Source organism: Thunnus albacares, chromosome 23 (assembly GCF_914725855.1).
Source record: "Thunnus albacares chromosome 23, fThuAlb1.1, whole genome shotgun sequence".
NCBI lineage: Eukaryota > Metazoa > Chordata > Actinopteri > Scombriformes > Scombridae > Thunnus > Thunnus albacares.
In genome coordinates this window covers 501,946-517,132 of record NC_058128.1, presented here as the reverse complement: position 1 = coordinate 517,132, position 15,187 = coordinate 501,946, and the positions used below count along the sequence as shown (strand labels likewise).

Here is a 15,187-nt window from a genome sequence, read left to right as displayed (position 1 = left end):
CCTCATGTGTCCTTCATGTGTCTTCATGTGTCTTCATGTGTCTTCATGTGTCCTCATGTGTCTTTCATGTGTCTTCATGTGTCTTTCATGTGTCCTTCATGTGTCCTTCATGTGTCTTCATGTGTCTTCATGTGTCTTCATGTGTCCTTCATGTGTCCTCATGTGTCTTTCATGTGTCTTCATGTGTCTTCATGTGTCTTTCATGTGTCTTCATGTGTCTTTCATGTGTCTTTCATGTGTCCTTCATGTGTCCTTCATGTGTCCTTCATGTGTCCTTCATGTGTCCTCATGTGTCTTCATGTGTCTTCATGTGTCCTTCATGTGTCTTCATGTGTCCTCATGTGTCTTTCATGTGTCTTCATGTGTCTTCATGTGTCCTTCATGTGTCCTCATGTGTCCTTCATGTGTCTTCATGTGTCTTCATGTGTCCTTCATGTGTCTTCATGTGTCCTTCATGTGTCTTCATGTGTCTTCATGTGTCTTCATGTGTCCTCATGTGTCTTCATGTGTCCTCATGTGTCCTTCATGTGTCCTCATGTGTCCTTCATGTGTCTTCATGTGTCTTCATGTGTCCTCATGTGTCCTTCATGTGTCTTCATGTGTCTTCATGTGTCCTCATGTGTCCTTCATGTGTCTTCATGTGTCTTCATGTGTCCTCATGTGTCCTTCATGTGTCTTCATGTGTCTTCATGTGTCCTCATGTGTCCTCATGTGTCTTTCATGTCTTCATGTGTCTTTCATGTGTCTTCATGTGTCCTTCATGTGTCCTTCATGTGTCTTCATGTGTCTTCATGTGTCTTCATGTGTCCTTCATGTGTCCTCATGTGTCTTTCATGTGTCTTCATGTGTCTTCATGTGTCTTCATGTGTCTTTCATGTGTCTTCATGTGTCTTTCATGTGTCTTCATGTGTCTTTCATGTGTCTTTCATGTGTCTTTCATGTGTCTTTCATGTGTCCTTCATGTGTCCTTCATGTGTCCTTCATGTGTCCTCATGTGTCTTCATGTGTCTTCATGTGTCTTCATGTGTCCTTCATGTGTCTTCATGTGTCCTCATGTGTCTTCATGTGTCTTTCATGTGTCTTCATGTGTCTTCATGTGTCTTCATGTGTCCTCATGTGTCCTTCATGTGTCTTCATGTGTCTTCATGTGTCCTTCATGTGTCCTCATGTGTCTTTCATGTGTCTTCATGTGTCTTCATGTGTCTTCATGTGTCTTTCATGTGTCTTTCATGTGTCTTCATGTGTCCTTCATGTGTCCTTCATGTGTCCTCATGTGTCTTTCATGTGTCTTCATGTGTCTTCATGTGTCTTTCATGTGTCTTCATGTGTCCTTCATGTGTCCTTCATGTGTCCTTCATGTGTCCTCATGTGTCCTCATGTGTCTTCATGTGTCCTTCATGTGTCTTCATGTGTCTTCATGTGTCCTCATGTGTCTTTCATGTGTCTTCATGTGTCTTCATGTGTCCTTCATGTGTCCTTCATGTGTCCTCATGTGTCCTTCATGTGTCCTCATGTGTCCTTCATGTGTCTTCATGTGTCCTCATGTGTCCTTCATGTGTCCTTCATGTGTCCTTCATGTGTCCTCATGTGTCCTCATGTGTCTTCATGTGTCCTTCATGTGTCCTCATGTGTCCTCATGTGTCCTCATGTGTCTTCATGTGTCTTCATGTGTCTTCATGTGTCCTTCATGTGTCTTCATGTGTCCTCATGTGTCCTTCATGTGTCCTCATGTGTCCTCATGTGTCCTTCATGTGTCTTCATGTGTCCTCATGTGTCCTCGTGTGTCCTTGATGTCCTCGTGCGTCCTCGTGTGTCCTTGATGTCCTTGTGTGTCTCTCAGGTCTCTAAGGAGGTTTTAGTGTTTTCTTCCTGCGGTCTCTATGATCTGATGACCGTGTTGATCCGGATTAAGCAGCGTTTACACAGGAAGTCAGATGAGATCAGATCTGGATCAGATCAGCTCTTTGATCACATGTCAGGATTATTTCTGCTTTAATACTCAGGAAACTAAATCTGCTCTCAGCTGCTTCAAACACATTAATGTTTGATTATTATTTCATCTCTCTGTGAGGTGGTGAATATTAACACTTATATTTATATTACACTAATATTAATAATTATATATTACACTAATATTAATACTCTTTCCATATTTATTAAGGTTTGTTTTTGTTTATTTATATCAGCTTTAGCTTCTCTGTGTTATTTGGGGTAAAAATCATTTTATTTATTTGTAGTTGAAGTGAACATCAGAGCTGAAGCTTTATTGACATGATAAACATGATTCATCCAGTCACAGGAAATGAATCAGCAACAGTTTGGATCATTGATTAATCGTTGAAGTCTTTTTTTAACACAAACATTTGTCTGTCGGTGTGTTCCTGTTTCCTGTTCGGCGTGTTTTGGTGTCTCGGCGGCGGCCCTCAGAGCAGCGCTCCGGCTGTTTGAACGTTTACACTGAGTTTAGGTACGAACAAGAAAATCCCTGTTAAGTTTTCTTGTGTCACTTTGTTGTGAGCTGCGACGCCGGCGTGCAGAATGTGACGCCTCCGCGCTGAAACCTCGCCGCAGCAGCAGAAGAAGAAGAGGAGTGTGTGTCTGAAGGGAGGAGAGTGTGTGTGTTGTTACGGTGTGTGTGTGTGTGTGTGTGTGTGTGTGTGTGTGTGTGTGTATGTGACGAGGGCGGCGGCTCTGAAGTCGGGGCCAGACGTGGCGGCTCCCACGGGGCCTCGGCGCTGAGCTGGTCGGGTTTATTTGACCTCTGACCTCCGAGCGGCCGAGGCCGACGCTCGCTGACACAACAGAGGAGAGAAGAAGAAGAAGGGAGGATGAAAGAAGAACAAAGCTTTGATTTAAAAGTGAGAACAGAAGAAGAGACGAGAGAGGTCAGAGAGGGAAACACGCTTCTAATCAGGACAGGAAGTCAAGAAGAAGAAGAAGCAGCTGACATGATGTAACTTCTGTCCTGAGCTCACACAGCGTTTTATCCACATTTTTCATTTGCACAGAAACAAAAATGTTTCTCTGAACCTGTAAAAAGCTGCTGGAAGATATGAGACAGCAGCTTCAGACGTCTCTGTGCAGGTCACTCGTTTAAGGATCAATAAAAGTGATGATGAGAGAAACTAAATCTAGTTAGTTAGTTATTCATTGATCTCTTCTTACATGACAGAGACGTGTCAAAAAACCTTTTATAACAGAGTCTCTCTTTCATTTCTCTGTTTATAGAAACGTTTATTTCATCAGGATAAACTGAATGATTCAGATCCTGCTGAGTGTTTCTGAGCTGCTGCTGCTGCGTGATGATGCGTTCGGACCGTCAGGTGTTGCGGGGCGGGGTCTACTTCCCACTAGATGCCACTAAATCCTAAACACTGGTCCTTTAACTCTTTTAATTCCAGCATGCTAATGCTAATGCTAACTCCAGGTTGTTAGCATTAGCATTAGCACAGAACATACAAGCAAACTTACCCAACAGTTTTATTTGCACATGTGCACATGGATGATAAAATGATGATGTGTGACTCAGTAATAAATCCTTCCTTCCTCTTATTAACACAAATAAAAATCACTAAAATATTAAAAACATTTAATGCCTGATGAAGTTTATTCTTCTGCTCTCAACCAGTCAAAGACTAAATGAAACGTTTCTGTATGAAAACTAAACTCCAGAACATGCAGAGATGTTTCTGCAGTCAGACACGTCCTCGAAAACGCAGCTTGACTTGATTCTCATGGTTTCAGTTCTGGGTTTGACTGTCTGACTGTTATCACGTCTTCATCATCAAACACCTGCGACGTCAGGATCAAAACCTCACCTGTCCTCACCTGTCCTCACCTGTCCTCACCTGTCCTCACCTGTCTGTCTGTGCCTCTTTCAGGACTGTGGTCTGCTGGTTCAGCCGGGTCGGTCTTGTGGTCTGGAGCCTTTCATCATGTCTCAGAGTCCACTTCAGACCTGCAGCTCAGGACATGAACCAGGTCTGTCTCCAACTGTTCTACACCACCTGTCTCACTATCTCACCTGTCTCACTGTCTCACCTGTCTCTGTCTCACCTGTCCCAGGTCGGTGGGTGGTGCCATGTCTCAGCTGTTCTGACAACAGGACGTGTGATTGGAGGGAGGTTGCCTGGCAACCAGACGGCTGTTACCACCCACTAGTGGACCGCCCGCTGCTGCAGGACTGTATGATGGACAGGAAGGTGAGGTCATGTGATGACGGTTGAGGTCATGTGATGACGTTTTCTTCACCTTCAGCTCATCAGACTCTTTATGTTTCCTGTTTCGTCTCCTGCTCAGCTGTTGTTCATCGGCGACTCGACCAATCGCGGGATGATGTACTTCCTGATGGAGCGGGTGAACTCCAGCCTGGAGGACTGGGGGAAGGCTCACGACACGCTGGTCTACAGGAACCTGAACGGGGGTCGGACGCTGGTCGGATACTCGTATTATCCTCAGTTCTGGTTGGAGAAGAAGCGGCGGCCGACGTTCAGACAGGCGCTGCAGCAGCTGCTGCACAGGTGAGATCACCACGCGCCGTTACGGGTGGCTTCACCTGAAGGTCATGTGATGTATGATGTTTTACGTCTCTGCAGGTCACGACCTCTGCAGAACTCTCACCTGACTGTGCTGGTGGTGGGAGGAGTCCAGTGGCTCAACACCAACCACCTGGCGACGGTCAGAGAGGTGCTGGACAGGTGAGCACGCACACGCACACACACACACACACACACACACACACACACACACACACACACACACTAGACACTATACAATTTAAACTATAAATACAGTAAGTTAACGTATTTAGGTGTCGTTAACTTTGCTGGTCAAAGATGAAAGAGAAGGACAATATTTTATAAACATATCATTCATTTGTGTTCAATTAAATATTATTATAGTTTAATGCTTTGAACCAGTTTGTGGGTTAAAATTTGACCCAGTTTGGGTCGATATAGCAGCAACAACATCAGATTAACGGTGTTACACACAACAAGCTTCAGCTAAAAACTGTCACAGATGAATTCTTCTTGTGCGAAACGATGTGCAGATGACAAGTTATTAACAATCAATAACAAACTGTCTGACATGAGCAGATTATAGATAGATAGATTATAACAAGCTTTAGTTTGGTTCAATAATAAAAACATTTCACAAATTTCACATTTAAACCCAGTGATTTTTACTGGAAACCAGAGAAACCAGAGCACAAACCAACAATCAGCATAAGATCCTCGATACAAAGACAATCTGTTCAGGATCATAACATGACAAAAAGTCTCACATGCTAAATAAAGACATTTCTGAGAAGCTCAACTTGTCGTCTGGTGACTCGTGTAGAGACGAGCATAAACATCCTCAACGGTTCATTTCGAGGAGCCTGAACTGATAAAGTTCTTCGTCTTTAGATCAGAAACATGTAAAACAGTTTAGTTGAGACACTCTGGAGGTTTACTGACTGTTTCTCCAGCCGGCTGCTCTCAAGATTCAACACAAACGTGAGAAAAGGATCCATAAATATCTTCAGCTCATCCAGGAAAGATGAAATCAAAATAACATTTCAGTTTAGAGGAACTTCAAGATACTAACATTCAGTTTCTGTTGCAGGTTTTTAAAGTTCTGTTTGTGTTAAAAGCTCTGAATGCATCACACAGACTTCAGAGGCGTTCAGGGTGAATTTTGGGATGTTTTAAGTTTTGGATCTCGATATGAAGTCTTCTTGGAGTCTCGTACTGCTGTGAACTTCACATCAGCCGACACAAATCCCCTCTGAAATTGTATTTATTGAGATATTTCACTCAAACCCAAATATTTCAACCTCATGGTGGCGCTAGAGAGACAGTCAGAGGATCACCGAAGTCAGTAAGAAACATCGTCTGAAGAGCAGGAAATAATAGTTGAGATATTTCCGTCAGTGGTGGACCGCAGTCTACACTCTGGCACTTAACTGAGTCTTTTTTAATTATTCTTATTTTTTCTTAGTACAATGACATCATGAAAAACTCAACAAGTGACATTAAACACAAATTAAACGGACAGAAGAGCTAAATAACAGAGGACCTAACACGGTTCCCTGTGGAACACCTTTGTCCGTCCGTGACCTTTTTATTCCTTAATAGTCCCAAATATATCCTCAGGAGTTCATCTTCATCGCAGTTCTCCTTCCTGTATACTTGTTTTAGTCTTTGGTGAGACTTTCATCATTTTATTGGCAACCATTAAAGAATATATCAGATATATCTTACTGGGCGTTTTTCTGCCCTCGGCCAGGTCTTACAGGCAGCTTCATTCACCAGTGTCGTGGTTTGGATTAATCACAGATTAACTGACGAGACAAAACTCATTTTTCACTGCAAATCAAAGTCTGATTTTTGGTCTGACGACACTTTGATCTTCCTCAGAGAGTCCCTCAGTGAGATCCTGGTGGTGGTGAAGTCTTTGGGGATGGGCTTCCATCTTCCTGTGAACGGGATCCGGTCCCTCAGTCTGGTAGGTTTCCTGTTCCTGCTGCATGTCGGAGTTAAAAACATCCCATCATGTTCACTTTAATGCCAACAGTATATGAAATAATGCAGCTCAAAGTTCTTTACAACAAAAGAATTTACATGCTTCACTAAGTGCTTCACATCAAAAAAAGACGTAAAAGACAGAAAATAAAACTCTTTTGATAATGTTAATAAAACACAAGATAAAATAAAGTGAATGCGTACTTCAGTGGTTTTAATTTGAGACTTAATACGTGAAAACTCAGGAAGTATTTCACCATCCTCGCCTCGCTCTCTGATTCAACAAAGGTCTCAATTAACTGAAATAAGCCTCTTTCAGTTTACCCCGAACATCTTCCCACGGGTTTAACCTCACTGTGGGTTTTATCTGTGTCGGGCGCAACCTGAAGCTGCCCTGGAAAAAAAAAAAACACACTTAGTGACAATGTGGGGGTTTAAAACACACACTACAGTCTTTTTTGTCAAACCTAAGATGTATGTAAAATACTCTGCTTTGAATAATAATGTGTCTGATATAGTTTTTCCACAAAAAAAGTTAAATTATCTTGTTAAAATCCTTAAAATCTCCTTCTTCCCCCTCATTAAAAATTCCAGACTCTACAAATATGTAAATATATTTCACCTCAAACTTGCAGGACACAAGATGTCTCCTTCCTTCTCAGTATGTTTGAACTGGAGGCTTCAAGTTTCCACATCACACTTGTGTAAGTTGAATACTGAACCATGATTGGCTCCAAACTAGCGGTGATGTCATAAATCCTGCTTGTAGGTACACGCCTTAAAATTGGATTTTCAATGAGCTCAGAAAAAACTTTCAGCAGACGAATGTGAAAACAAACTCGACACTGCGCACACATCATCCTGCACAGAGACGCTCAAACATCCAACTGTCAGAACAAGAAGAAAGTACAAGTACATAAGTATTATGAGCCTGATGTAGTTAAAGTATTGCAGTAAAAGTACATAAGTATTATGAGCTTGATGTAGTTAAAGTATTGCAGTAAAAGTACATAAGTATTATGAGCTTGATGTAGTTAAAGTATTGCAGTAAAAGTACATAAGTATTATGAGCTTGATGTAGTTAAAGTATTGCAGTAAAAGTAGTGGTTTGGTCCCTCTGACTGATATATTATTATATATGACATCATTAGATTATTAATAGTGAAGCATCAGTGTTAGAGCAGCATGTTACTGTTGTAGCTGCTGGAGGTGGAGCTAGTTTACACTACTTTATATACAGTTAGCTAGTTTAGTCCAGTGGTTCCCAACCTAGGGGTCGGGGCCCCTCCAAAGGGTCAGCAGATAAATCTGAGGGGTGGTGAGATGATTAATGGGAGAGGAAAGAAGAAAAAACAAAGTTCTGATACACAAATCTGTTTTCAGTTTTTGGACTTTTTCTCTAATCTTTGATTTTTGCTGAAATATTGGATCATTTGAACATTTATTGAAATGAAAGCATGTGAGAAGTTTAGAGGGAAAAATCACTATTTGGTGGAGCTGTTAACAACTCATAGACATGTGAAATGTGACCCCGACTACACACTGCTTTTTGTAAGACGTCAAAAGACAAAAAGGTTGGAAACCACTGGTTTCATCTTTAACAATGTGTTGTATTTTAAAAGCTTGTTATATTATCCATTGTGTCAAATATTCATCTGAAAAGTAACTAAAGCTGTCAAATAAATGTAGTGGAGTAGAAAGTACAATATTTCCCTCTGAAATGTAGAAAGTAGCATCACATGGAAATACTCAAGTAAAGTACAAGTACCTCTAAACTGTACTTCAGTTCAGTACTTGAGTAAATGTACTTTGTTACTTTCCACCACTGAGTGCAGACCTATTTTTAAAAAAATAGTCTTTGTCTTCTGTTTATTTTTAACTTTTACTGCTCATCTGCTCTTTTTCTGAGACTGTAAATGAGGTTTTTATAAGAAGATAATCACACAGAGCTTCCTGTAGAGAGACGTTAGTAACCTCGAGTTCTTCTGAGACAAAACATCAGCATCATTATCTGAAAACTGTGGAAGTTCAGTTCATTCAGAAAAAGAAAAAAATAGATGAAAAAAATATATATATAATATATATATAAAACTCAGAGTCAAAGGTTTGACTGTCAGAATTATGTATTTAAATTAGAATTTTGAGTATTTTTTGATAATCATTTCTAATTTTTTTATGTTTGATATGCATTCATTTCTTCTTCAGCTGAATCTGATCCTGTTTTGTGGTTTGTTGTTTGGTTATTGATCTCTCAGAGAGAAATCCAAGATCTGTACCAAGAGAACCGCAACATCATCACCACAGCAAAGCATCATGGGTATGAGGTGATCGACACGTTTGGCATCACGATGGGTCGATACAAAGAGTTCCTGCAGGGACGATGCGCCTGCCACTTTCATGAGGTGACACACTAAATCACGTTTATTGATTTTTCCCTCAGATTGTCGTTAAGGAACAGTCACAGTTGTTTTGTTCTCCTTCAGGAGCGAGACGAACATTCAGAGGATCTTTGTTCAGATTTAAATATCATTGTGGAGTTCCTCAGGGCGCCATTCTCGGTCCTCTTCTGTTCTATCCCAACATGCTTGTACGAGATAAACCTGACAGTTTCTGATGCTCAGATATTAAAAAACTGAATAAATAAGGGCTCACTGAATGATTAAAGAGCTGTGTGGTGTAAACTGATGGTGGGGATTGATCAGGGTGATGGTGGGGATGGATCAGGGTGATGGTGGGGATGGATCAGGGTGATGGTGGGGACGGATCAGGGTGATGTTGGGGATGGATCAGGGTGATGGTGGGGATGGATCAGGGTGATGTTTGGGATGGATCAGGGTGACGGTGGGGATGGATCAGGGTGATGGGGATGGATCAGGGTGATGGTGGGGATGGATCAGGGTGATGGTGGGGATGGATCAGGGTGATGGTGGGGATGGATCAGGGTGATGGTGGGGATGGATCAGGGTGACGGTGGGGATGGATCAGGGTGATGGTGGGGATGGATCAGGGTGATGGTGGGGATGGATCAGGGTGACGGTGGGGATGGATCAGGGTGACGGTGGGGATGGATCAGGGTGATGGTGGGGATGGATCAGGGTGACGGGGATGGATCAGGGTGACGGTGGGGATGGATCAGGGTGATGGTGGGGATGGATCAGGGTGACGGTGGGGATGGATCAGGGTGATGTTTGGGGATGGATCAGGGTGATGTTTGGGGATGGATCAGGGTGACGGTGGGGATGGATCAGGGTGATGGGGATGGATCAGGGTGATGGGGATGGATCAGGGTGATGGTGGGGATGGATCAGGGTGATGGTGGGGATGGATCAGGGTGATGGGGATGGATCAGGGTGATGGTGGGGATGGATCAGGGTGATGGTGGGGATGGATCAGGGTGACGGTGGGGATGGATCAGGGTGACGGTGGGGATGGATCAGGGTGACGGTGGGGATGGATCAGGGTGATGGTGGGGATGGATCAGGGTGACGGTGGGGATGGATCAGGGTGACGGTGGGGATGGATCAGGGTGACGGTGGGGATGGATCAGGGTGATGTTGGGGATGGATCAGGGTGACGGTGGGGATGGATCAGGGTGATGTTTGGGGATGGATCAGGGTGACGGTGGGGATGGATCAGGGTGACGGTGGGGATGGATCAGGGTGACGGTGGGGATGGATCAGGGTGATGTTTGGGGATGGATCAGGGTGATGTTTGGGGATGGATCAGGGTGATGTTTGGGGATGGATCAGGGTGACGGTGGGGATGGATCAGGGTGACGGTGGGGATGGATCAGGGTGATGTTTGGGGATGGATCAGGGTGACGGTGGGGATGGATCAGGGTGACGGTGGGGATGGATCAGGGTGATGTTTGGGGATGGATCAGGGTGACGGTGGGGATGGATCAGGGTGACGGTGGGGATGGATCAGGGTGACGGTGGGGATGGATCAGGGTGACGGTGGGGATGGATCAGGGTGATGGTGGGGATGGATCAGGGTGATGTTTGGGGATGGATCAGGGTGATGGTGGGGATGGATCAGGGTGACGGGGATGGATCAGGGTGATGGTGGGGATGGATCAGGGTGACGGGGATGGATCAGGGTGACGGTGGGGATGGATCAGGGTGACGGTGGGGATGGATCAGGGTGACGGTGGGGATGGATCAGGGTGATGGTGGGGATGGATCAGGGTGATGGTGGGGATGGATCAGGGTGATGTTTGGGGATGGATCAGGGTGATGGTGGGGATGGATCAGGGTGACGGTGGGGATGGATCAGGGTGATGTTTGGGGATGGATCAGGGTGATGGTGGGGATGGATCAGGGTGACGGTGGGGATGGATCAGGGTGATGGTGGGGATGGATCAGGGTGACGGTGGGGATGGATCAGGGTGATGTTTGGGGATGGATCAGGGTGACGGTGGGGATGGATCAGGGTGATGGTGGAGCCTCCTGCGCTGTAAAATGACTCAATTCTATCTGCTCACTAGTTTAAATTATTTGTAATGTTGAAATTAGCGGCTGCAGAGCGAGCAGCGTTGAGGCGCTACTACGTCACACCAGAAAGTGTTTACGTAACGTCTGTAGTCGCAGTTTGCATCGCAGCCAGATGACACTGAAAAAAATGAAAGCAGGATGCTGGAAAGGTTGCTGGTTGTACAGCAGCTAAACAGTCTTTACAGCTTTCCAGAGGATGGACGTTTACAATCATGTCTGGAGTCGATCTTCCTCCGTCATCAGCCGACTGTCTGCTTAACGAGACTCAGCTGCAGGATTTTCTACTGTTTCATCTTCAATCAGTGATGAAGTTTTCAAACATGATTCTTCCTTCTGTTACTCAGCTGAAGGAATATAATATATGTGTGCTAAAGCTAAGCTAATGAGCTAACCCAATCACAGTAGAGGCTCATTAATAATGCAGAAGCAGCCTGCTGGAGGACAGACGGGGAGAAATCACTAATGTCACAGATATGTTTAAAATACACCCAGAGAGAGAGAGAGAGAGAGAGAGTATTTTTAACTTTCTCCTCATTTCTGTGGCTCATGGTACTCTTTAAAATATAACTGTTTCACCAGAAAATAAAACAAAATCAATCTGGAAATACACGGCCAACGACTGTTTCAAGTTGAATTGAATTTGTAATGTACTTTAGAGAGAAAATGTGTTTCACCGGCTCGTAAAGTTCAGACTGTGAGCAGCTGCTGAACATGTGGCTGTTTTAATGATGAACGCAGGTAAATCAAATACAGATATTCTCTCACACAGAAACGTTAAAGCACAAAGAAGCATCAATAATCCTAAAAATAGATATTTATTCTCATTTTCCACCTGGAAGTTTATTGAAAAGCTATTTTAAAATAATGATTTTGGTTCCAACTCTGGTCTTAATTTGGGATTTATCCGTCATTTCTCTCAGTAATAATAAATAAATAAATAATGTTACAGTTTCTGACCAACATGAAACTCTCAACAAAAGACGAACGAACGGTTGTGTTAGAAAATATCTGCTTCTTTAGTAAAAGTCAAAGCTGGAAGACTGTGGACATAAAAACTGAAGGAACTCGAGTCAACTACGAATCCCATGATGCATTTCAGTGATGATGATTCGTTACAGGAACGACGTGAACGCAGCGTTTTAATGCGTTCATGTTGAGGAAACTGATTTCACTGCAACTTAAATTATGAATTCAACAACAGAGCGTTCACTTACTCCAGAGCTTTTTCATGGTCTTCGTCAGCTGGTGAATATTTGTTATGGGTTTTATTGTTTAATTATTTGTTTATTTTTTGAGTCAAACTGATTTTTTTTAAATGTTTTTTTTTATCTTAGAGGTTTTAAGAGTTTTATCTTTCATCATTTTCTGGTTCAGACTCAGAAACCACAGTTTAAACTTTTACATCAGATTGATTATTTGTATAAATGGACGACATTTATTTAATCATCATGGATTAAATGTTGAATCAGCAGATAAATATTCCAACAGGTGATGTTTATCTCACCAGCAGCTTCTATCGATTGATAAAATGTTTAAACTTTAGTTCCGGTGAGTTTCTGAGTGTTGAACTGACAGATGTTCGGTCCTCTTGTGTTCACCAGGTGGAGAAGTTATCTTCCTCCGAGTCTTCAGGCGACACGACGTCCACGACCAACAGAACCAGATTCACCAGACCTGGACCCGCGCTCAGCAGCCAATCAGCCACCCTGAACACTAATCAGGAGGCGGGGTCTAATGCCTCGTCCTATCACGTGAGAGGACCGGTGAACCAGGTGTACTCTGAGATCCTGCTGAGCCGCCTGTGTCCCAGAAATACCTGAGAGAGAGTGTGTGTGTGTGTGTGTGTGTGTGTGTGTGTGTGTGTGTGTGTGTGTGTGTGTGTGAGACCTGAACTTGAAAGGTCATGAGGTCATGAGGTCGCCGTCTGCAGGGAGGAGAGATGAAAGAAGAAAGAAACGATGCCAGCTGAACATTTTGAAGAACTCATTTGCATTTTTCTGTTTTTCTGCAGGACGACAGAAATGTGACTCTTCTTTAGTTTTCTCAGTAACTAAACTAACGAGCCCTCAAACACACGAGAAAATATGTCTTTACCCACCTGTGAATCAGAACAAAGACAGAAAATCAACAGAAATCTAATGCTGCTCAAGTTTAGAAGCCAAATATTGAAAACTGAATGAAGATATTCTTCAGCATCAGCATCAGCAGCTCTCCAGTTTCCACCTGACAGATTCTGATTGTCTGACTTTTTGTAATCTGCAACACAGATTTTCTAATTAAACTGCTGATTTTCTAAAGTTCAGCAGCGACAGTTTACTGCAGCAGCAACTTCCTGCTGTTAACTGCAAACTGTGTAATGTGTAGAAGCTGCTTTATAACGTAGAGAAACAAGTTTCAGATGTTACATTCTGCTGTTTATCAGCTGGTTTCTAATCACAGCAGCTAGTTTCCAGTGTTGTTGTTGTTGCTTTCTGCTGTGTAGTAATAACTCTTTAATGCACAGCAGCTAGTTTTTCATTTGGAAAATATAGTTGTAAATAATTTCAGCTACATTCTAGTTTCTAATGAAACCGGCTAGTTTTTAATGTTCACCTGCTGGTTACTGAGATGCAGCAGCTGCTTGCTGCTGTGTAGCAGCTCTGTAATGTGCACCAACTTCTTAATGTGAAAAAAACAGTTCAAGGACTTCAGCTACAGTTCAGTGTTGGTGTCTAATGTGTTCTAACCAGCTGCTAAAGCTCACCAGATACTCTGTTATGCACATAAATAGTTTCTAATCAAACCAGCTAGTTTTAGTGTTCACCTCTAGTTCTTAAGACGCAGCAGCTACCAAAGAAAGCCATCTTTAAAAGTGGAAAACTAGTTTCAAATGCAGCTGAGCTGCATTCTAGTGTTCACCACCAGCTAGTGTCTCTAATGCGTTTATGTTGCACATCAGCTAGTTTCTGATGCTACTACAGTAATAACTAATACTACAGTAGCTAAAGAGCGGCTAGTTTCTGATGCTACTACAGTAGTAACTAATACTGCAGTAGCTAAAGAGAGGCTAGTTTCTGATGCTACTACAGTAATAACTAATACTGCAGTAGCTAAAGAGAGGCTAGTTTCTGATGCTACTACAGTAATAACTAATACTACAGTAGCTAAAGAGCGGCTAGTTTCTGATGCTACTACAGTAGTAACTAATACTACAGTAGCTAAAGAGCGGCTAGTTTCTGATGCTACTACAGTAGTAACTAATACTGCAGTAGCTAAAGAGAGGCTAGTTTCTGATGCTACTACAGTAATAACTAATACTGCAGTAGCTAAAGAGAGGCTAGTTTCTGATGCTACTACAGTAATAACTAATACTACAGTAGCTAAAGAGCGGCTAGTTTCTGATGCTACTACAGTAATAACTAATACTGCAGTAGCTAAAGAGAGGCTAGTTTCTGATGCTACTACAGTAATAACTAATACTGCAGCAGCTAAAGAGAGGCTAGTTTCTGATGCTACTACAGTAATAACTAATACTGCAGTAGCTAAAGAGAGGCTAGTTTCTGATGCTACTACAGTAATAACTAATACTGCAGTAGCTAAAGAGCGGCTAGTTTCTGATGCTACTACAGTAATAACTAATACTGCAGTAGCTAAAGAGAGGCTAGTTTCTGATGCTACTACAGTAATAACTAATACTGCAGTAGCTAAAGAGAGGCTAGTTTCTGATGCTACTACAGTAATAACTAATACTACAGTAGCTAAAGAGAGGCTAGTTTCTGATGCTACTACAGTAATAACTAATACTGCAGTAGCTAAAGAGAGGCTAGTTTCTGATGCTACTACAGTAATAACTAATACTGCAGTAGCTAAAGAGCGGCTAGTTTCTGATGTGCAGCTGATCTCTTCAGGTTTTAAACAGTAACATCAGGATGAACATCTGTGTTGGGCTGTCCTCTCAGGCCTGTTTCACCTGTAACCACACCCACCAGTGATGTCACAGTGTCCTGGAGTACACCTGTGTGTCACAGCAGCAGGTTACTGGAGGTCAGCGGAGAGAAGATGTTCATGTCTGTCTTTAATGTGAGAGTTTAAAATGCAGCGTTGGAGTTTAATATCTGATAATGAATCAAACACTAATGTCGCTCTCTCTGTCTGCTCCACATATACAGTATATATATAGTATATATATATATATATATATTTCTGTTT

The 15,187-nt window shown here is 42.7% G+C and overlaps 1 protein-coding gene across 2 annotated transcripts in view; it reads left to right on the top strand.

The window, feature by feature from the left end:
• The window catches only part of cped1 (cadherin-like and PC-esterase domain containing 1), a 49,063-nt gene extending 35,764 nt beyond the window's left edge, over positions 1-13,299 (top strand). The window contains exons 15-21 of one of the 2 annotated variants that reach the window (XM_044342805.1): positions 3,882-3,981; positions 4,066-4,202; positions 4,300-4,520; positions 4,596-4,697; positions 6,402-6,489; positions 8,762-8,908; positions 12,601-13,299. In XM_044342805.1, the coding sequence (XP_044198740.1) occupies positions 3,882-3,981; positions 4,066-4,202; positions 4,300-4,520; positions 4,596-4,697; positions 6,402-6,489; positions 8,762-8,908; positions 12,601-12,819 (1,014 nt within the window). In that variant the 3' untranslated portion in view covers positions 12,820-13,299. Of the gene's footprint in view, positions 1-3,881; positions 3,982-4,065; positions 4,203-4,299; positions 4,521-4,595; positions 4,698-6,401; positions 6,490-8,761; positions 8,909-8,989; positions 9,172-12,600 lie in introns of those variants that run through there. The other variant, XM_044342806.1, reaches the window with a different exon arrangement.
• Positions 13,300-15,187: the final 1,888 nt, after the last annotated feature.